The following is a 23,581-nucleotide window of genomic DNA, read 5'->3' on the forward strand; positions in this document are numbered from 1 at the left end:
GATGACAAATTCTAGCATCGGTGGCCTTGTGCCTTTAATACAAGGCATTGTTATGGAAACTCCTGCTTTACACTGAGTTCAGTGTGACCTGATGTTGGGAGTAGCCTGGGCTCTTAATTAGTACTCATTTGCTCTTGTTAATTAGATGTGCTTACATGCTTATGCGGTCATGTCTTGTATTGGCTCAAGAACCATGATGTTTTGTCACAAGCCCCTTCCCCAGAAGACCGCAGCCCCCCATCATGTCCATCTTGCTGCTAACTACAGCTCTTTCTATATTTATTGATCACCTGCTCTGGTGCTGGGTTCTGAGTTTTGTTCTAGGATTTTCGTCTTTGGACTTGAACCTCTGCTAAGAAGATGCAGCCATTGTCTTTGGTCTTCAATTCCTGAGTTTTTATTCTTCTATTTGATCTAGAAGCCTCATTGGGCTCCATCTTTTCTCTTTAGTACCTGAAAGTTACTAAAGCTACTAAAGATCATTGTCCAGGTACCAATACTTGGGTCGGTGACATTGGACGTCCAGGATTCCATAATTCCAGTTTTCAGTTGAGTCCCTGGAGCCAAAGTCTTTTATAGGTCAGAGTTGACCTGACCACCTACATCCACCTACCTGTCCAGAAACACCTTGCCAGAAATGCTTCTACACCTCAAACTCTAAACCCCAGCAGAGATTCTGATTCCAGAGTTTTGTTAGAGAAGGGGCTAGGGTGATAGGTAGCTAAGGGAGAGGGGTGCAGCCTAGACCTTCCTAGAACTCTGCGTGCTTCTGACACAGGTGGTTCATGGATCATTCACTCTGAGCCACCCTGACCAATACGAAAGTTGCTAGACATCTGACTTCCATGTCAAGGGAAATGTTGTCATGTTGACCAACTGAGTGTGAAAGGCACAGGGAAGAATGACCTGTTTTAAATCAGAGCTTCTTCAGGGAATGAAAACAATCTAATTTCCTAAGTAAGTTAGACATTCTCTCCCTACGTTTGTCTATCCTATGCATTTTGCTCGATTAGCTTTTTATTCAGAGGAAACTAAGGGAGGTGAATTGCAGGCCATGATTTGTTTGCTCAAGTAACTTTAAAATTTGAATTTGTTCAAGTCTGTGTTTACGAATTATGTCTGGGCTTACAAGGAATAAAGTGTATTCTCAGGCCCATTGTCACTTTCCCCCCTCCAATCCTTGCTCTTAATCTGCCCCATACTCCAGCTGGCTCCCACTAAATGTCAGTAATGCTTTTTTGATAAGTGCTTCATGGGTGATCTTTCTCTGAGCCATATTTTTAGAGGAAGAGATAAAAGGAGACTGAAAAATTAAAATCAAGATAAGCGGTCTTTCCCTTGGAATGTTATTAAGAGGATGTGGTCATTTAAAAGAACTTTTCCCTCTTCTCCCCACTGTTTGAGAGCTGAAGTCATGGAAGATGCCGTCACACCTGGCTTTATTAACATAGCTACAGTCACCTGTTTCAAGAAGCCCGGGAATGTTACTCTTAAATGAAAGAAACTGGAACGAAAGGAAAGATAAAGGGAAACTAGGTTTTGGCAGCAGGAGATGCCGGATCTCAGCCAGGCCCCTGCAGCTACTCTGTTAAATGGCCCCATGAATTTATTTTACAGGGAGATCGTTTCCACTATCTGAGTATAATGAGTCTGCCATTGTTCAGACAAGATTCAGAAACGCTGTTAAGTTATATAATGTGTTGATCTTCCAGGAAAACTAGGGAAGGGGGTCGTAAATTAGGGAAGGGAATAGACAGTAGGGATGGTCAGGATTGGCCTTCTTTGGAACCCAGCAGGACCTGCCGAGAAGGGTCAGAAGGTTCAAAAGAAGTTGGATAGAAGATTATATACACTAACCCCACAGTCTTGGAGCCTGCGGCCAAGGGCGTGTGCTGGCAGAGCAGGGCTCACGCAGGAAAGACGAGGGGGTGAACTGGAGGTGTGGGCCCTGCTGCCGCTGGCAGGAGACTCAGAAAAGAAGCTGGTGCTAATTCCATTTCTTTGCACTGAGTGCTGGCCTTACCAGTTTATTTCTTGTTGTTAGAGACTGAATGTTCCTGAAAGACGGATGGGGTGGGGATGGGGTATGAATAGTCCTTTTGGGTGTGACAACATTACAGTCCAGATTTTATGAGATATGCAGATTCCCAGTGTCATTCTTCACTGACTTCATAACTCACCTGTCAAACCACATGTCCTGATTTGGGGGATGGAGACCCCAATGCTTTGTTTCTCTAACAGCTTGTGATAGTGGCTTTGGGTCCTGTAAAACTTCACTTCCAGGTCTGCTTTTTTTCCCCTCTAGAGTCTAACAAGGCAAGTCATTTTAGTTCATTAGAATATTAAAACAGCTTGTTATTCAATAGAATAGAGAACACTCGGAATGTGTTTGATCAAAAGCGGGGCAGTTGGTTTTGCTCTGGTTCCTGAGCACAGGCAGAACCTACCTGTCAGCAAGCTACCTCACACATGGGCTCCTTGGATCACAGGGCCAAAGAGAGAGTGGGGTGCGGGGCAAAGATTGGGTGTGCATCTATTTTCCCATTAGGGAAAACCGCTCTAAGTCTGTGCCATCCTGATGGCCTCATCATTATATGGAAAGGAAGCGTGTCTTTGTACCCTGGTAAGAAGTGTTTTTCACTTATAAAAGTTGAGCAAAACTTATGAACTGTTACCGTTTTGTACGGGTGAAGGGTGTTATTAGTCCTGGACATGACGAGTACAGAGCTTGGCATTTAGTAGGAGCTGGCACCTAGCAGGATAATGATGCTGCATGATGTATGAATTGCCTTGACCTTGAGTTGTGTGAATCAGATGTTTTCTTAAAACACACATGTCTCTTAAATATTAAACTTGTTGGATGTAAATATGAACAGCTGGTAATCAACTATAGCAAGGGTGTTTGCTATGTTAATGAGGCCTTTTATATTTTATATAAATATATATGGTGAGAACATGGTATCAATATTTTGAATCCTTTAAGGTCAAAATAGAGTAGTTTTACAGTAATAAGTGACTTATTTGTTTAAGGTCTGCTTTTTAATTTTAATTCTTTAAATTTTTATTTTTATCTTATTATAAAAACAGTAACTTATAAAAATATTTTAAACCTCCTCCCCCAACCAAAGCCTAATGGCAAGTAACTTTGAAAGAAAAACAAGCACTATCAACATTTTGTTATGTAACCTTTTAGTCTTATATATACATATATATGGGTACATATACATATATGTATATTTTTTACAAAAATGAGACCATATTGTACATACATTTTGCTAAGTTTTTTTTTCAATTATATATTTTAAACCTTTTCCTATGTCTATAAATATGCTGTGTATCCTTTTTAATGACTGAATATGGTTTCGCCACAATTTCTTTAATCATCTCTTACTATATACATAGATTATTTTTGTTTATGTGGTAACAGAAAAGTTTTTGTGATAAATATCGCCATAGTAAAATATTACATATGGATATTTTATTACACTACATTTCTATATGTGGAATTACTAGTTTAAAGGCTTTGTAAAGCTTTAAGACACTGTACAGGTATTGATAGAATATTCCCCCAAAAAAGTACTCCATTTTACTGATCCTTATCAGTAGCATTTGACAGTTTTGTTTTCTTAAAACACTGATCAACACTGGAAAATATTATTTACAAAAACCTTCCAGTTTTATAGACGAAAGTGTACATATCCTGAACCTTTTTTCATCTGCAATAGCCAATTGTATTTGTCCTTTTGGAACTTGCTTTCATTTCCTTTGCCACTTTTCCTACCAGAATGTTTGTGCCTATAGACGCTAAGAACAATTTATGTGTCTCACATGTATCTTGCTGTTGTCCCCCAGCAAAACCTGGAAAGCGAATGACCAGCTTTTAATTAATTTAACTACGTCACATTCTCATTCAATTAAATCCAACGAGTATTGAGAACCTAGTATGTGCCAGGCACTGTGCTAGATAATAGGCATACACTTTGGAAAAAAGACACTGACATGCTCTCAAAGAACACATAGTCTAGTGAGGAAAGAAAAACAAGTCAATAGGCAATTTAATTCTCTAATAGAGAAGTAAGCACTGAAGCTTTGGAAGCAGTAGAGAGAGTACCTAACTTAGTCTTAGGTAGTCATAGAAGACTTCTTGGAGGAAGGGATAATTTCACTGAGTCCCAAAGGATGAATAGCTGTTAACCAGACATGGAAGTGTGTGTGTGTGTGTGTGTGTGTGTGTGTGTGTGAGAGAGAGAGAGAGAGAGAGAGAGAGAGAGAGAGAGAGAGAATAATACTAATGAAGTATTTTTGTATTATTAATACGGTAGTAATAGAAAAGGTCAAGGAAGCAAAGTAAATGCATGGATGGAACTGCATATACTGCATACGTGGCTAGAGCTCACAGTGAGAGAAGGAGGACAGTGGTTGAATTGGTTAGCAAGAGATGAGGCTGAAAAGTAAGAAGTGGCCAGATTATGTAGCATCTTATATTACATACTAAACAGTCTGCATCTTTTCCTGATGTTTTAGAGCTTCGATTGATGGTTTTCAAGCAGTGCAATGACAGACTCAGGTGTAGTCTCTGGAAAGTCTTCTGACCCCAAAGTAGGGAATGGATTTGTGGGCAAAGGCAGAGCATTCCTGGAATCTGAGAGAGAATTTAGGAAGCTCTTGAGAATGGTGTTCAAATCAAGATAGTAGCAATGTGAATGTGGATAAGTGGACAGATTAGAGAGGTAATTAAGGGGGGAATCAATGGTTATTATTTCCTGAGAGGTGTGGGGACAGAGGAGTCAACTGGTACCCATATTTCAGTGGGGGTGGGGGGTGGGGTGCAGGTGTTGTTCAATGAGGATGAAGGAGTTTGGAGAATTCAGGTTTGGATATGTTTTGGTCTTGGTGACTATCATGTGTCAGAGTGGAATTTTCCAGTTGGATATGTGGATCTGAAGCTCAATAGAGTTTTCAAGGAATATGCAGAATTGGAGTTATTGACACATACACAGGAATTATTAATAAAATATGGGAGTAGATGATAGTTCCAAAGAAGAATATATAGAATGAGAAGAAAAGAGGGGCCAGGACAGAAAGCTGAGAAACTCCAATTTTTAAGGGATTGAGAAAGGAAGTGGAGACTGAGAGTATTCATAGACAGAGAAAGCATTGTCCTGGAATGCCTTTTAAGGAGGACAGATGTTCATCAGTGCCAAAATGGCGCAGATTAGTCAACATAAGATAAGGATTGTGGATTTAGCAGCAAGAGGTATTTTGGTCTCGTTTTGAGTCATTTCAGTGAAGGTGGAAGCCAGATTATAAAGAATTAAAAGAGTGAATAGAAGGTGAGAAAATGAAGGAAATAAATGCAGACATTTTGTTAAGGAAGATTGATTGTGAAGGGAAGAGAGAAATAGGGTGGTCGTGGAAACACGAGATGGCTCTGAGAGGAAGCAGAGAGGGAGAGGCTGCTGATGGAGGAGAGAGAGGACCTCCTGAAGGCCAGAGATCCCACATTAGGGTAGACATGGTTGGGATCTAGCACTCAGGAGAATTCAATTATCCAGAGATAGGAAGACAGATTCTGTACATTTTGTGGCAGGAAACATAAAAAAGGATAGGTGTGGATGGGTATGGTGGCAGAAAATTGAGGGATTTCCCATGTGATGATTTTAATTTTGTCTGTGCAGCAGGGGGCAAGATTTTCTGCTGGGTGTTAGAGAGGTGGCTGGGTGGGAGGTTTGAATAAACGGGAGAAGGTTTTCATTGTTGCTATGGAGAGTGGAAAAGGGAGCTGAACAGGATTGGATAAGATCACCAGGCAGCACTGAGGGTCCTGTTGGGCTTGAAACCGACACATTTTAAGTGACACCAGATCTGGGCATGGCTTTATGATTTCCTTTCTCTAGCTGAGATGGTAGACCTCAGGGTTGGGATTTTTCCAGTTGAGTATGACAGAAGATTGATGGGGCAAACTCTTTGAGGGCAATGCAATTGCATGGTTGAAGTGATTAACCATGGGTTCAAGTCTGGGCAGGGAGAGGATGATGATAGGAGGGGATTTGAAAGAGCAGGAGAGTGTAGAGGGGTGAAGGGCCTGGAGATGGGGGTAAGGTTAAAGAACTGGTATAGTGCAAATAAATCAGTAGGAGAGTTGGAAGGGATGGTGCAGTTCGAAGGAATTTTGGATTTCAGATTTCCGAATTGTACCAGATTCAGAAAAGGGAAATATTTAACACATTTCATTGGTCTGACACAGACAATGGCCAGAGTAAACCACGTACAGCCATATGTGGTGTGCATATGGGGTGCGGCTGAGGAAAGATGAAGAGTTTGTGCTGCATGAAGCATGTCCATAGGCATTAAATCTGTTCATACTAATGATGTGACTTGAGAATGACAAGGAAAATCATGAGCATCTTACCAATAGCATTGATAAAGGAGAGGCAATGCCTGTCACAATCATTACGAGGTATTTTTGGGCTAGACAAGAAAAGAAAAGAAAAGAGGAAAGTGCTATAGCCAGAGAGCCTATGTCTCAGTCCCTTAGGGCTGCTATAAGAGAATACCATAGACGACTGGGTGGCTGATAAACAACAGAATTTCTCATCGTTTTGGAGGCTGGAAGGCTGTTGGCAGACCTGGTGTGTGGTGAAGGGCTGCTTCCTGGTTCATAGATTAGTTTCTCTACTCACCATGGCAACCTCCATTCTCTAGCATTCCCTGTTATTGCTGCTAAGGTCCCAGCATCCTCCTGGAGGAAAAGTCATGGATTATTTGTTGGTGGAAAGATTTTTTTCACCTCCCTCTCTCCCTCCCTCCCGCCACGTACAAATGCTTAGCACATGCTAGCTTTGTGTTAAGCCGCAGGGATATCAGGATGACTACGTCCTCTCTCCTTGCAGGCAGTCTGCAGTGCAGTCTGCTAAAAGCTTGGCAATGCTGGAGAAGGCTTCCCAGGTGACATGGACTTTGGTGAATGAAAAGAAGTTTGGGCAGAAAAATATTCATTGGAAGCAATGATAGAGTGAAGGTGATATATTAACGTAATGAGGCAGAAAGGGTCATGGTGTCTTTGGAGATAAATGAGAAGTTAGCATTAACAGAATCAAGGGTGCATGCTGGAAAGAAGGGCCCAGATCTTGAGGGGCTTATATTTGAAGTAGAGATGCTTGATTTTTATCTTCTAGGCAATGGGGGGCTACTAAAGCAAGGACATGAAATGATCATACTTGCACTTGAGGACCAACCTTTTAGTCGCTGTGTGGAGGTCTTTAGGATTGAGGAACTGATTCAGTCATGTTGAAACAGTTGGGGGCTTTGCTACTCAAAGCATCCTCTGTGGAGCAAGAACATCAGCATCACCTGGGAGTGTGTTTGAAATGCAGACGCTTGGGCCTCACCCAGAAGTACCAAATCGCTTCACCGAGATTTTCAGGTGATTTGTGTGCGTGGTAAATCAGACAAGCACTGATACAGGAGCTACACTGATAGCTCTTATGGTATTTGTGTAAGTCCCATGGAGGGATGGCCTGACCTTTTTTCTTCTCTTGTATCCCAGATTTACAGACCATTCCATGATCTTTTTTTAACCCCAGTTTTGAAAGGCTGATAGAAATTTAAACAAAATTAAAGTATATGAGAAATTCTATCTGCTTCAGCCATGACTTTTCAAAAACAGCTGAGTCATGGATTGTTAATGTTTGAATGATTTCAGGGAGGTGCACAAAAGAGACTTTTAGATCTGTGCTGTTTCATTTTTTAAGCTTAGTGATGGGATGCAGATGTTCATATATTTGCCATTTTTGATAGTTTGCAGTATTTTATGAAATTCATAAAATCTTGATTAAAAAGTAATGTTTAGTGATCTAAAATGACAAAAGAACAAGAACCTTCATCCAAAATGGTGCCTCAAGGCCCATGTCATGGGTGGAAATAGAATTTAAATGATGGCGATAGTATCCATGTAAATGGGAATAGTTAACATTTGTTGAGTGCTCAATAAATATTATTTTGGGGGCACTTGCTATTTGCTAGACACTGTTTTAAATGCTATCTATAGAACTCAGTTAATGTTCACAATTCCTCTGGAGGTAGGATTCTCTATTTCATAAGAATAACTTCATAGGTAAAAAAACTAATGTGTGAAGATATCAAACACTTGGCCCAAGGCCACAGAGGTAGTCGAGGAATGAAGATTTGACCTCAGTTCATGGAAATCCCAGGTCTAAGTTCTTAAACACTATACTATAGTGTAATATATAGCCTCTCTGTATAGATAGACATAGACAGAAGAAGACTGAGGATGAAGGATTGTAATGAAATAAATATATTCTTTTTCCTTGGCCAGGTCAGAGAAAAGCAAATGCAATACATTTTTGGCCTTGCAGTGACAACCCTTGTAGTGCTTATTAACTGTCCTGTTCATATCTGAACTTGGGAAAATGCAATTTGGAGCTAGAAAAGAATGATACTGAGAAAAATGTCCCCTATTTGAATCTAAAGTATGAGAAAAATCCACTAATTAAAAAACACACTAAGACCACTCGTTGAAAAAACTATACCATAGAAGCCCCCTTCTTTCTGTGACTGAACTTGTGGTCATCTTTGAAGACCCAGCTAAATGGCATTCTGCTATGAATCCTGCCCCTGTTTTGTGAGATGGGGAGTTCCCTCCTTTTACTCTCAACCCTTTTACTTGTAATGATGATAATGGCTGAAACATATTGAGCGTTACAGTGTATTGGGCATGTAAGCACTTCACTTATTTTATCTCCTTCTAATAGCCTTATGGATAGTTGTCGCTATCCTCATTTTATGGGAAGAAATTGATGCATTTTGAGATTAAGTAACTCATCTGACAACATGCAGTTAGTAAGTGGCAGAGCCAGAATTCAAATCCCAGAAGTTAGACCCAGAGCTGGACCCATCTCATCACAGAGCTATCTGCCCCCCCTTGTCACATTGATGCAATTGTCCCCTCTTCCGACTCTTTTTAAATTGTTCATTCATTTAAAGTATTATTGAGGACATCCTGCAAGTTGGGTGCTGCTTCAGGGCTGTGAACACGTTGGTGAACAAGCAAAGGGGCTTCTGGTCTAGGTGAAGGGTGAAGGACAAGATCTTCTTGAAAGTGAGAAGCGCATCAATAAAATTCTGCAAGGTGAGAGCGTGAATCCTTTCTAGAGCTCTTGCACCGCTGGGGTGTAGAGTTCATTAAACTGGAGGAAAAGTGAGTCTTGAGAATGAGCAGAGACCATAAAGCTTCTTCTGAGCTTGTAATGAATTTGGGTTGCAATTTTACTATGAGGGTAATGGGAGCCACTAAATGGTTTTACAGAAATTTGGAAAATGTTGATTTTTCAACTATGTTCACTTACATACTGACACTAAATTAGTGTCAATTAGTGATTTAAAAGAAACTAATCAGCCATTAACTTCATGTTCAGAAAGTCTCATTCAAGAAGTTTTTAAAGAATAACAATGAAAGACATTGGGGAAAAAAAACCAGTAAAACGTAACACTTTATTATTATTTTTTATCTTAGAAGGAATTCACCAAAGGTTTCATATTAAGCTATGGCATCTTTAATTATAAAAATAAGCAAATAAAATAACTTGCATCTGTCATTACCATGATATGTTTCATAACCTTTATATGCACATGGAGCTTAAAAATGTAATTTAACAATAAATAATGACATATACCAGATATGCTCACTGTTTATTCCAGTACTCAGCCAAAAACCTAAATATCATTTAAATTATAAATACATAATGCAAATATAATGGCACAAACATGTCTAAAGTGCAACCAAATCACAATAGGAGAATCATGCAAACTGTTCTAGGTCAGCTGGAATCACTCTGTGCAGGAAACATAAGACGAAGCTTTGGAAGTTTGAGGGAGTTGGGGGAGTGGGATGGGGAAAGAGAAGCAAAAAACTAGCAACATTGTGAGAACTGCTTCTTTCCGTATGTGTAGATATATGTATTACAGATACATATATAAATATCATTGTGGGGAGAAAAGGGGGGTACCACGATGTGAAGAGGTCACAGCAAAAAAAGAGAATCTACTGGACTAAACTAAGAGAGAATTTTGCTAGGAATACTCATGAACGACTTGTCGCATTGGGGTCCTGGTTTTGTGGGTTTTGCGAAATGGACACAACACACACACTTTAATAGCTTTTCTGGTTCGGGGAATTCAGCCTTGCCTGGTGGGGGAGGGAGGGAGGGAGAGAGTCAACTTAGAGTATGGTCTACCTGATTTCCAAGAGGCTAAGGCAGTGTCCATATGTTTGGGGACCTGGGGATAGGACAGTTCTGAGTATAAAAATGCTCTTAACAATCTGATGTCAGCACGCTTAGAGGCTGTGTGGGGACAAAGGCAGCAATGCTTGTGCTGCTGCTGCTGGGTCTGCTGCAATCGCTCTTGGTCCTTGAGCAGCACGTTACTGGTTTTAAAGGCTTTATGGTAAAGTTGTATTGCTTTTCATTTTTCTGGAGATGTGCCCTCCCTCCTCCCACCAGGATCCCTATCACTCGATTTGGTCAAATCTTGAGTTTAGCCTGGTGGGAGTCAAGCACCAATAGTTTCTACTTGAGCAAGTTTGGAGTGGCCCCTACAGTCCTACCCCTCCTCCCTCCTCCTTTCTCAACATTGACCTTTGGTGGGCAGTGACGCTCATAAGGGACTGTTGGGTTCAAGGACAGTGACCCTGAGAAACTACTGTTGTTCATAGATAGGTTAATCGTTTGGCTTTGGTGGTCGCCATCTTGTAAACATCACGGCAGAAATGATCAAACCACCAGCACTTTTTTCCCTCATTCTTTTTTTTTTTTTCTTTTTTTTTTTTTTGCAATCCTACAGAGATGGCCCAGCTGCCAGGACTACTTTGGCAGGCAGCGTGCTACAGGACAAAAATGTAAGAGAAGTCTATTAAGGCTGGACATCCCAGGGTTGTTTATACCCCCTCAGCCCCAAGTCCCCTGAACTAAAGACCCAAAGGCTGATTGACTCATTCCTGATTGATTTCATGAAACTCTCCCACCCATCATCCGTTTGCAGGTGTACCAAGCACCGAAGAAAGGTGGTGAGTCAAGAACTGCCACTTCCCAAGGTGTAATCGGCCTTATCACACTCTAAGTGGTACAAGCCAAAGGGATGCTCTTTTTGGTTCCTGTCATTTCCAGTTGGATGTGACAGAACTGTTTCAGGATAGGTCTAAGTCAGAGTCGCCTCTGGGTTGAGGTGGGCTGGGAGATTAAAATCGTAACCTGGGGTCCTTCAGATAAACCTGTTGGTGTTTCCTATCTCATACAGGCCCATCTTAAGTTTTGATGTTGACGAAAACTACTTCTACCCCCTTAGTTATAAAAAAGGCCACAAGGAGCATTTATGTGGATATCTGGAAGTGAGATAGTTATTCCATTCCCAGGAAAAGAAAAATAAAGCTAAGTTACAAAACTAAATCTATATGCAATAAAGTTATTATATACTGCTTTGTTTAAGCAGAGTCCTCTGGAAATTTATGTACAGTACATTAGTTTTCAGCTATTTATATTCCACAGTTAGACCTTAAGATTCTCTGGTTTTAAGACAATTGTTAAAGATAACTTTTAAAGCTCTGAGCAGTTACAGTACATAAAGATGTTAGCTTTTTGTTTTTCATTAGATGCAAGAAGAGGCAGGCTCAAAGTCTGGTTGGAGAGCCAGGCTTGAGCAATTTGGTAAATGTGTTGGAAAGGAAATGAGACATTGGAGGATCAAGACCATAAGACATTGGCTCATGAGAGATCAAGAATTCAAACATGACATTCATATTCGTCCATGGCCAGCACAGATTCATAACACGAATTCCATTTAACATCTTTATGAGCATTTAAGACATGCATTTAAATTAAGTTGCTTCTTATCAGCTAACTCTACTGGGGGCAACCATTCTAAAGGGCTCTTCAAATTACAATGACTGGGGAATTACATGAATGTTTTATCTTTGAGAGTAGTTTTGAGGGGAGCTGGGAAAAGACATGGGAGAGGAAAGTGATAAAAGAGGGTCCTTTCTCCTGAGGAGAGGCAGAAAGACACACATGTTCTGTTTGTGGGAATACTGCCATCGTGGAATGTTGGGTTATTGATTACAGAAGCCTAGTTTCATGCAATTTTCTTTAAGGGGGGGATAGAAACTACTTAAAAAAAAAAAAAAAAAATCAAACCAGGCACAGTACACTCAAAGTTGGTGGGTGAATACCCTTAAATGATACTAGTTTGGTGAGGTTGTGAACACCTCTCCCCGGTTACGCACTCTCTTGTGTGGTGCGTTTCATGTGGGTGGGAGAGGCCACCTCACCTCGGAGGTTCCTGAGGAGGACTTTCAGCTTCTGTGGCTCACTGGTGCGCCTCCTGTTGAAGTCAGCTCGAGGGTGTGTTTGGGCACAGTGATCTGTCTGCAGGATGTGGAAGAGGCTGGCCATGTTGGGCCCAATTTTCTCCATCAGGCTGTCTCTGATGGTGCTGACGGTGTCGCCGTCACATTCCAGTAGGCTTCGGACAAGTCTGTTATAGTATCTGCATTGAGAAAGAGAACACGTGAGACAGTCATTCAGTGAGAACAAAGCCAGAGCGGGCTTTCTTTGGGGCTCCAGCCAACACTGGTCCCGAATGGCCAGACTGTGCAAACCCAGAGTTCATCAGCTGACAGTTGCTTTGGCTTCTAGCCTTCCTGCAGTGTCTTCTTCGTTTGAGCACGCACGCTTCCAGGATTTAGCACACAATGCAAGACAGGTCTGCCTTCGTGTTTAGAGCTCATGGGATCTACTTTGGGTGGTAGGCTGACAGTGATGTGTAAAAGTTCTAGAAACAGAATCATAGAGCTAGATGAAATTGCAGAGACCGTTTAATGACTATTTCGGCATCTCATTTTATAGAGGAGAAACTAAGGTGGGACAGCTGAGGTGACTTTTCTAAGGTCATACAATGGGTTAGTAACAGAAGCGGGACTTAGTCAAATATCATGGCGTGAGCCCAACACTTGAGACTTATAATAATAGTTATTGCACATAGATTTGCAGTTATTTTGATGCCTCTGTGCAACTTTCCTTTTTCTTGGTGCTATGTGTGTGTAGGTATCCATGCATATGAGTACATATTCTGACTAAACATCTATTTGTAAAGGAATCTCCTGTCTTCAGGGTCAATATACTCCAAAGATATAGTGTAGTGAGAAGGCCAAATGCCAGGCAATGAGGATATTACATGGAACAATTCATGGTCTTTAATGGTTCATGCCTCAGTAATTCCAGGAAGCCTCTCACTGCTCTAGCTTTTTCTGGCCTCTTCCTTTTTTTGGACATTTTATAGATATTTGGTTAGCATCACATAGGACAGCATTCGGTGGTTAGTGATGGTTTTGTTTTCCTGAACTAGACGCTAAACTTATTGAAGGCAGGATTTGTGTCCTTATTCTTTGTATCCCTCATGTGCTAGTATCATAGGGGAATATCACCCATTCACTGTTGACTTATTTTGTGGCCACAGGGGAAATGAAGCTTTAAAAATAGAATTCTCTCCCACAAGTCATGATTCCCATCAGAAGAATTATCTGTAGGTGTGGGATTACAAAAAAACCCTTGTGTTTTGTATGAACTACCTTCATGTTTGGTGCAAATCCTTTAAACATCCAAAACACTGCAGATAAGTGTTATGGCTCAGAAAGGATTAAACTGTCTAATATTTATACATAGAAGTTATTTGTCCTGTTCTTTGGGAGGACAGTTCAGGTATTTTCTGATTTGAGTAGGGATGCGTTTGCTCCATTTTGAGGTGGTGACTGTTGTGAAAAGCCATTATCTCTGTGTTCACTATTAAGAGACTCTCCTGAGGACAGTTTTCTGCAGTATTTATGTGGAGAGACCCTTTCCTCAGAGGAGCCTGGGGATCGACAGGGCCATAAGATCATCCGTGAAAAGAAACCTATTTATTTTTAACTCACCTCCCAGAGCACAGGATCAAACATCTTTCCAGAATAACTTAACCCCCCAGAGAGGTCCTTTCAAGGATGTACAGTAAATAGTGTGGAACGTGGGTAATGAAGCAAAGCAGTCACCCTTCTGTGAGTGAGCAGAATGAATTTGGGGACTGAAAGACCAGTGGCCTGTCTGGGTCTCAGACATAGCCTTGGCTCCATCTCTCCCACGAGGATGGGGGGTTTTATATCCAGCTGTTGTTAAAATTGGGATTCTTTGGCAGAGAAACACATTTTCCAACCCCTTGGAATTATAAAGCACATGAGTCAAAGCAGATCTCTCTTGGATAGGGAAGTAGGGAGAAAAATGGTTTTGGAAAAACTGAGAATAAGCTACTTGTACCAACGGCTTCAGAAGTCTACACACCCACATCGATCCCCAGGCATCTCTTTACTTGTGGATTCTGCTAGGTCATGGGTCCCCTGAATCTCTGTATCCAGTTCACAGGGTGATTAGATCCTAGAGAATAAGGTTTTTGACCCTCCCTCCCCTCTCCAGTAGGACTTTATAACTTAGAAGTTAACACTTCCACCTCTAGAAAGAACTATTTATACCAGATGACCTCCCATATGGGCTGGAGAAGATAGTCTTTCCTTAAATCAACATTGAAAGCTCTTGCCTGGGTGAAGAAGTCTAACGCCAGTAAGGTAACTCAGCTTCTGTAGCTGGCCATAACTCTTTAAGGCCAGGTGTGTCCCTCTGGCCCACTCTGTCCAAGGGAGGGCCTACTTTCTTTCCCAGAGGGCTCCCACCTTTACTGTTGGCTGTCTCTTCTGGCCTAGATAGGATATCTGTTCTTGGTGTTTCTTGGTACCTTGCCATCCTGCTCTTAGTGACTAAACCCAAACCTACCCTTAGTTTCTCTCATGGAGCTTTGGTAACTCAACAAGGGTAGGCCAAGAGAGCTCCTTGGAATAGAAAACATTCATGGCTCCATCAGCAGCTCCTCCAAGTAGAAAACCTGACAGGCTGCCTTGATGTCAATACCATTTGCCAGAGCAAGCAGTGAGCTAATTCTGTGCATCTCCATTAAGGGATGGAATATGGCATTGACCTCTGGGATTGTGTGAGTTAATGAGACAGATTTTTCCTATATATAAGTCACTGAGATTATTTACGAGATTAGATCTCCAGTAAAAGATGACTTAGCAATTGTCACATATTTATTGAGCACCATCTGGTACCAAGTCTTGATGTTCCTATAGCTATTGGTAAGATGTGCCTTCTCTTTGAGGAGAGGATTTACACAAATCTAATTGTTGATCACCCTGGGGCACATTTATTCAATTCTGCTTGGTTGGTATTCTATTTTTGGATTATCCTGCAGGTTTTATTGGCTGCCATTTTTGAAGTAGAAATCAAATAGCTTGGCTTGAGGCCATGCGAGTTCTAGGCTCAACTCTGTCATTTACCAACTGTGTGACCTTCAGCAGGTCGCACCCTCTCTGGGCCTTTGTTCTTTAATCAGTAAAATGCGGCAGTTAGTTTAGATAACCTCTATGGTCACCTATACATTCTGTGTTCGTAGGGATTTGATACATATGTCCCTTCTCAATTTAACAAAAAAATAGTGCAGCTCTGCTTAAGTCCCATCCTTTACACGATGGGCCTTAAGATTTAAGATTTCTGTCTTCATCTTTATGAAGGTGGGGATCTGTTGCAAAGACTTGGTGAACTAAGCGTTTTGATCCCCCAGCCTGGAAGGACCTTATAAAGCATCTTTCTTCTTTCCCAGTTTGGAAATTCCATTACTGCCTTTTTTTTCCTTGGAAAAGAATAAGATCAGATATTCTCCATAGCTACTGTTTCAGCCATGCTTACCCAAATACACACATACTGCCTAGGAACATACTGTGTGAGGGTTTATAAATAGTCCTTTGTTTCCCTTGATCAATATTATTCTTCTGTTTCCTGTTCCCTATCCATGCCCTAGAGAGCTGGAAGTTTTGTCAGTTTTCCCATTCTGGATCTGGGTTGGTCAGATTCCTTCCCAAGCCCCATAACTGTCCAGCCTGCCGGATCAATTTTGCCTCCTTCCCTCATGATTGAAAGATTAGTTTGCAAATTCAGCCAGGGGAACACTCCAGCTATCCTGCCACTTCTAAGTGCATTTCTCTCATGGAAAACTTCCCTGTCCTGGCTCCTGGTCCAGTCTTTTGGATTCTCCCAGGCCCAAATCTCAGGCTAGATAAGTCACAGGAAGGTGGAATGAACCTGTAACTACTTCCTTTCACAATTCTGTGCCAATTGGCACAAGTTAGCGTGAATCTATGGTGGGACAGAGGCTGGGAAAGCAGGATGTTTCAGGAGAATGAGGAGCTTAAATAGAGCAAATCAAGCCCAGAATGGAACCGGAAACCTCTACAGTTCTCAGCAGGAATAATATTAGCTAGTTGAAGTGAAATAATTGGAGAAAGGTAAGAGTTGCATGGAAGGTTCTGGTCTTCAAGGGGTGGCCATTTTCCCCCCACTTTCCTAATACATGTGATTCCCCTACGATGAAAGAAGGAGATAACAAAATTCTTTGCGATCATTTTATGGAGGTGAGAAGAAGGCACCTATTAAAAGGAATAATGGCCTGATTAGAACTATTACTAGTCTCTTCTTACACAGTTCGGCTCACCGAGTCCAGAATCTGTCATCCTTTCCATAAGACATCTCTCTTCATAATGGAAGATGCTACCTCAGTTGAAATAGAGAGATGATGAGTATTGCCTCAAAATTGGTTGGTTACATGCCATATTACAGATCATGAATTGTGACAGGCTCCTTAAAGGTCTAAACTTATAATAATTGCTTAACTAACATACCCTTTGCCCTCCAGCTACCACACTAATACATCCTTTGTCCTAGCCCCTGTCAGACTAAGAATTCTTTATTTCTCTTCCTTGTGGTAAAGGGTCTCCAACAATTAGCCAGGTTCTTTTTCTCGCCAGATGTAATAAGAATCTTCCTAGGAAAATGTTAAGACCAAGGTCAATACAAAGGGATAGGCCATTTGAGATAAATGCTGGATTTGATTTTCCTGTTCTGAGTAAATCAGTTAGGACCTATGACAAAGTGGCTTCCAAGGACCGAACAAATGATGTTCATAAATTGACACCAGGTTCTGAAGACAGACCTACAGTTAAGAGTGAATCAGAACTTGTACAAAATTTTAATGTCAGGGGTCTTAACCTTTCTCTAAGGAGGAGCTACTTTTCCCGTTTCCCAGTTGCCTTTATGTACCTGCCTGAATCACTGGGAAACCCCAGAAGGACAAGGCTGTAGCCACTATCTGAAGAAGGGTGGCTGCATCTGGTTAGGAAATTAATCAGGCAAGTCTGCATTAGCTCCCAGGTGGTCAGAGTAACATGAATAGGACTGATCTTTGTGAATATGTCCAGCTTTGGCTGGAGAGTCAACGAATCGCAGCATTTAAGGATTGAGAGTCAAGTTTTAGCCTGTGGGGTGTCACAGAAGGCTGAAGTCTGCGTTGCCTTGGTCATACCTCCATGCCAGCCCCATCAGCACCTCTCTTAACTTGGTCACAGATGGGGAAGCCCAGGTCTTGCTGGGAACCTTTCTAGGTCATGGAACAAGGATGTCAGCCCTCTCATGTGTTAGGTATCCACTCCTGGCTGGTGAAGACCTTGAGTCAGGGGCACAATAAGGCATGATGCTCAGATATTACCAGCTCAATGGCTTTGGGTGGCATTAGATTACTAAGATGAGAATGTGATCTGGGCTGTCACCAGAACCTCATTCCAGGAAATCTAGGAGTAGAGGAATGGGATAACATTGGCCTGGAAGAGAATATGGGCATCTTCTAGTCTAGCCATTTCACTTTTTGCAAAGGAAATGTGAGTCCCAGTGAAGTGAGATGGCTTGCTCTGGGCTACCTAGTGAAATATCTGATTGGGCTTGGGGCTGTCTCAAAATCCATGCAGATTTAAAAGACTGCTCTATAACCTTTGATCAGGGTTTTTATAACGGCCTGTTGTATTGTGCATAGTCATTCTGCTAAATTTGATGTCTCAAAAGCTTGTTTCCATAGACTTCACAATTCCCTTCAGGCTTATGGCAAGACAGTGACAATGAAAATGCACCCGGGGATGCTGCAAGTGAAGCTTTCTATTAGCTGCTTGGGGAGACTTTTCCTGTAACAGTGGGGGAACGAAAAAAAAAAATCCCAGCCTGCTGAAGCTGTCACAACCAATCACAAACATTTTCCCTACAAAAGCTGGGAAGACTGCAAGCTAAAATAAGAGCATGACTGTGGCAATTTTGCCCCCTTTCTGTTTCTGGCTCTGTCAGCCAACCACTCCTCACTCCACCCTAATTGCAAAAAAGTGGACTTGTTTCGTACCTGTTGGAGAAGTGATTGGGGAGCTGGACGACTTCTGTGATGGCTTCGGGGTTCCGCTTGGCGATGCTGCACACATTCAGCTTGCTGTAGCACTCTTCCTGCACTTCGGCAATCATCCTCTGGAAAGTGGAGCACCGCCGAATGGCGAGGAAGACCTTGGCGGTGACCCCATTGGCGATGCACTTCAAACTCTCTTTGACAAATGCTTTTCCCTGCCAAGGAAGGGGGTAGGAGGAAAAGCTTCAGTTCAAGCTGACAAGAGAGGACAGGGCATACAATGTGTGGAACTTAAGGGGCCTCTTGGCACTGTATCATGGCCATCTGCATATCCTTGCAATGAGAAAATTGTATGCTGTGGCCGGGATAAAAAATGTCCCTACTCCCTAAGATTACCGTAAGAACCAAGCTCCACAGAAATGAAATGGGACAAAAGAAAAAAGAGGTGAACCTTAATCAACCACCCTGCAGCTTAAAAATAGTCAAAATGTGGCTTTGTGTTCTTGGGATTGCGATTTTGATAACTCAAACCACAAGCTAGTAGGCTAGGTCATAACAGTGAGAGTAACTTCTTTGCTAGAAGAACATTTTTATTTCTCCTTGAAGAGGCAAAGATTTTCTGCTCATCACTCCTCCCTTACAAGACAGCCTCTGTCAGCAGCATGTTACAATTTTACCTTCGAGTGGGTGAGGAGTATCTTATACAGAATCTATTTCCAGGCCAAAAGTGTATGTGTGTGTGTGTGTACGTGTACAAACATTGGAGATGAGAATTTAGAATGGGGATGATGAGGAGAGCTGGTTCCCTACAAGACTGGTTCCTCAGAACGATGATAGTCTAACACAACATTAAAGACAAGCAGCCAGTGGGAGTCAGGGTCAAGGTCTTATTACCTGAGTGTCAAATTTAGCAGCGCTGTACAAGAAGGATTTACAGATGTCGTACATCCCATCTGTGTCACAGGTGGAGTTTTCCAGGCATGCAAAAGCCCCACAGCCAACCTGCAGAGCACTGTTGAGGCAGCGAACCACTTCAGCTGAAAGAGACAAGTCCATCCAATCTAGGTCAGATAGTGAGGGTGGTTGGTTCCAAAGGATCAAGGTGTGGTGGCAAAATTCAAGGACATGGGGTCAGAAGAACTTAACCTAGAAGTCTGTGATGGGGTCAGTAAATAGACCCATTCAGAGGGGAGTAGAGAAAGCGAGGGGACGGGCAGATCCCTTTGGCTTATAAGAGCCAGAGCACATGGATCAGAGAGAATGCATTTCTCCTCTGAGATACAGGCTCTTGGTCTCACCATTACCACACAGTTTGGGGGGCTGGAGAGTAAGATTGGAGTCCTTGGAATGCACAGTGCTTGAAGCAGCTCTGCAGAGCCAAAGGGCGTCACTTAGAGCCTGAAAGCATGGGCTAGCAAAAGCAGTGGCTGGTGGTCAGGTTTAGGAGGTGGAAAGGTGAAGGAGTCCATTTGGCTCCTGAAAATGCACTCCAGAGTAATAAGGATGGAATTTTAGTCTAAATGGCAGAGAAGTATTTGCCAGGAGTCCCTTCCGAATTAGGGCTTTTAACTTACCTTCATATTGGCAGAAAGGAATCTGATCCGTTCATGTTTCACCCCAACCCCCCACCATAGGACAGTGCTTAGAGGTATGCATAATCTCTCTCATATTAAAAGCCATTTAAAAAAAAAAAAAAAAAAAAAAGAGAAACACAGGTGTGGAATAATAAGGCCAAGACACCCCTTGTGCAAGACTGGAAGAAAAACGCAAAGAACTTGCATGAGGCTTTCTACGTTCTGGATAAGATCTCCCATAAAATAATTTCTCTCCTACAGACGGGGGGTGTCCTGGCAGGCAGCTCAACACAAAATGATCTGCTTCGGCCTTCATACCATAGGATTCTCCTCTGAGATCAAAAGCCTGGTTCGGTTAGGCTTCCCCTCCCCCTCCCACCACCCGCAGCCTCTGGGATGTTACAAGTCATTTCCCTAATTATATATTTCCACGGGTTCAAATTATAACTTTGCTTTAAGCAGTTTTAATATGCATTAGGGTTGCTATTGTTTTAGGCAAGCTCGAATTGTGAATCACTGCATCTCTATAGCAACTAAGTACCAAAGGAAGTGAAGCAAAGCCCTTCTCTTGGCAGGGACCTACTCTTCCGAGGGAAGCATGGTCTGCAGCATTTGGACACCTGCGATCCCATCTTTGCTGACAGTTGGGGGAGCCAGGGCAGCAATGGGAGAGGAGCAAAGGGGACAAGCAAAGTCAAAAGGCAGAGGTGTCAGTGCTGGCTTCCTCAGGATTCTTTTCCTTTAGAGGCTAAGCTTATACACAATTAACTGCTCCAGGAGTCAGGACTGGAGTGAGACCTTCCCCTTGCAGAAACAGCTGCTACGTTTCACAAATACTCCTTTTCAAGGGGCTCTCTAGCCACGGGCTGCATTGGGCGACTGAATGGAGCCGGAGAGAAAGCTGGATGGAAGAGAAGGAGCAGTGGTGGGGGTGGGATGTGTAGGGTTTTCTCTGAATCTGTCCTGGATTTGTGAGACTTGAGGGCTATGGTTCCGTAAATCAGTCTGCAGAGGGTGCTTTCGGTGTGTTCTCTGAAGGGGTGGGGAAGTCAAGTCTTAAGGGTGAAGGAAGAGGGACGGCATCAGCCAAATAATGTCTCACCTTACGATCAAGCTTCAGCTTCTAGAAAGTATAGAGAGCGCTTTGAAGCATGCCAACATTCAAGCCTTCTCCCCGCCCCTCCCCCCCCAAGAGGGTACGTGCCAGATTTCAGGCAATCAGGCTAGGCTTATGCAATGAAATACCCTCAGCAGAGCGCCCAGCGTCTTCGTTAGTTGCGTGCAATTTATTAAACAAAGGAGCTCCCCTTCCTAAGGCTATTGGATTACACTGGCAGTTTATTGCCATCAGGCATGAAGCACATTTATTATCAAGATCAGCCGTCACAGACACAGTTGCAAAAGCGAGAGGCAAATGAGGACAGCTCTTTGGGGGGAGAAACCGGTCCTGGGTTTGCCGCTTACCTGAGTTCTGAGCTGCCACCCGGGGTTTCCTGGGGCTCACAGAATCATTCTGCTCCGCCTCATGGGTCGCAGAAGCACTGATCACCAGCACCAGGAGCACGGCTGAGTTTTGGAGCATTCTCTGAGAAGTTTCCGCTAAGTTGTCGGGGTTTTCTGTTTCCTCCCCCCTTTTCTCTTTCCCTCTCCCGGCTTGAGGGAAGATGTGGATCTGGATACACTGAAAGCCTAGGTGAGGATTTGCTGAGGATTTGCTGCTGCTGCTGCTGCTGCTCTGGCTGACACTGTTGCTGCTGTTGCTACTGCTGCTGCTTATGCTGCTGCAGTCGCTGCTTCTTGCACCTCTTGCTTTTGCAAACTGGGGGCCCAAGAGCTGCACCCAGGGGTTTTATAGCCTTCTTATCGGTCCTTAGGATCAGGGACCAATCAGGTCCCTCAACTGGTCTGGGTAGCCAATCAGAGGGCGCACTCATTGGGCTGGAGCTGTTTGACTTCTTAGAAATATTTTCCAGCAAATTAAAAGTACCTGCTGCCAATGTTTCATATGTGTGTGTGACTGTGTGTGCATAGATGTGTGAAAAAGCCATTTTTTCACAGAATTAAAGGATAACTTTGCATCGATGGAACGAAAGGAAAATCATATGACAATCTCCACGAGGTGCTTTGGGAAGCTATCCATCTTTTTACAAAATGAGCTAGAGGGCAGGGAATGGGCAGCAGCATTGGCAGGATGGATAGTGTGGTCTCTTCGCATTAGAATTCAACCTCATTAGAGCAGTTTGACCCTAATTTTAACAGCACATTGTCTGTGTTGTAAGCTACAGGCGGGCACAGTGCCTCCCCATCTCCTCAGCATCTCCTCAGCATATCCACGTTCACGGGTCTGTGATGCATTTTGGTTGGATGTGGGCATCCTGAGTTCTCACACATGTGATCCCTTGAAAGGGGCCATGTATGAGCAGAAGGGCCCTGATGGACTGGGACAGGGCAGCTTTGGGCTGTGGCCCCAGTTCCTCTGTTGCTTAGCTCTGTGGCCCTGGTCCAGTCCTTTTACCTCGCTCTACCTTTGTTTTGAAAGCTGTGAAATATCAAGGTTGGAGTCTAGCATTCCTTAGTCCTCTCACACTGTGATTCTCTGGTAACACAAATGAACCTTGACTCCATCTTTTTAGGCACCAGCAGGGTTGCAAAGTCCAGGAGTGTTAGCTACCATAGGGACACATGTGCAGCCCCGCACACACTGCACTCAACAGGGAGACATCATAAATGCCTGGAAATTCATAAACTGCGCATTCAAGCCCAGCAACTTCATAATCACATTGAAACAATAAGCTGGTCAAAGCAAGGCTAAACCTGCTAGGGAAACCAGTTCATTTCTTGGGGGGCAGGGGAGAGGAGGGGCCCACAGGACTGGAAAGAGAAGTAGGAAAAGCCCAGAATGTGTAGGAGAGGAGACTGATAAGTTCTAGACTTACTGGGAAAATTTCAGATTATGCCTAGTGTAGATGCTCGTATTTTCTTATAAGTTGACTAGGCAACACTGAGGCTTGTCCCCAATTTGTGAAGGAGGGTAATATTCCAGGAGAGGACTTATCAGGGTGGAGAGGTGGTCATTAAGGGCTGGGGTGAAATGAAAGGATTAAGAGGAAAAAAAAAAAAAAGAACCTTAAAAATTGCAGGAGGTAAATGAGAAAGGGTCATTGGAGATTCATATAAACACAGATAGGATGATCTTACAAAGAAACAGAGGCAGCCAGTGGTTTCTGTTTAAATCCTAAAATCTTCAGACAAACGTTGAAGAAAGAGTGACAACTCCATTAGCCACAAACCAAGAATCAGCTGTATATGTGTGTGAGGAGTGGACTTGCTGAGTGATGACAGGCCCCCTTTGAAAATAAATGTTGTTTGGAAAGCATGAAGTTTGCTATTGGGTTGGCGCAAAAGTAATTGCGGTTTAAAAGGTTAAAAATAATTGCAAAAACTACAATTACTTTTGCACCAACCTAATAGAAAAAGAACAGAGGAAATAAAGGACAAAGGAAACATCTATGGAAAAGAAAGAAATGTGCAAATTTCCATGAAATAATAAGTACATATCAATTTATATTAACTGACGTGATTGGTATTCCTCAAGTATGCGTATCATCTGGGTTGGGTGCTAGGGGATGAATAGGGAGGGATAA

General features: G+C 42.6%; 1 protein-coding gene across 1 annotated transcript; it reads right to left on the reverse strand.

Annotated features, from left to right (window-relative positions):
- Positions 1 to 10,820: 10,820 nt before the first annotated feature.
- On the reverse strand, positions 10,821 to 21,760 carry STC1 (stanniocalcin 1). Its single transcript, XM_019714825.3, has 4 exons — positions 21,402 to 21,760; positions 19,258 to 19,400; positions 18,367 to 18,578; positions 10,821 to 12,561 (listed from the first exon to the last, which is right to left on the reverse strand). The coding sequence occupies exons 1-4, from the start codon at positions 21,517 to 21,519 to the stop codon at positions 12,291 to 12,293; spliced, it is 744 nt and encodes a 247-aa protein (XP_019570384.1). The 5' UTR covers positions 21,520 to 21,760; the 3' UTR covers positions 10,821 to 12,290.
- Between the last annotated feature and the right edge of the window lie 1,821 nt (positions 21,761 to 23,581).

This window comes from Rhinolophus sinicus, chromosome 15 (assembly GCF_057876585.1).
Source record: "Rhinolophus sinicus isolate RSI-liver-muscle chromosome 15, RSI-T2T, whole genome shotgun sequence".
Taxonomy (NCBI): Eukaryota; Metazoa; Chordata; class Mammalia; order Chiroptera; family Rhinolophidae; genus Rhinolophus; species Rhinolophus sinicus.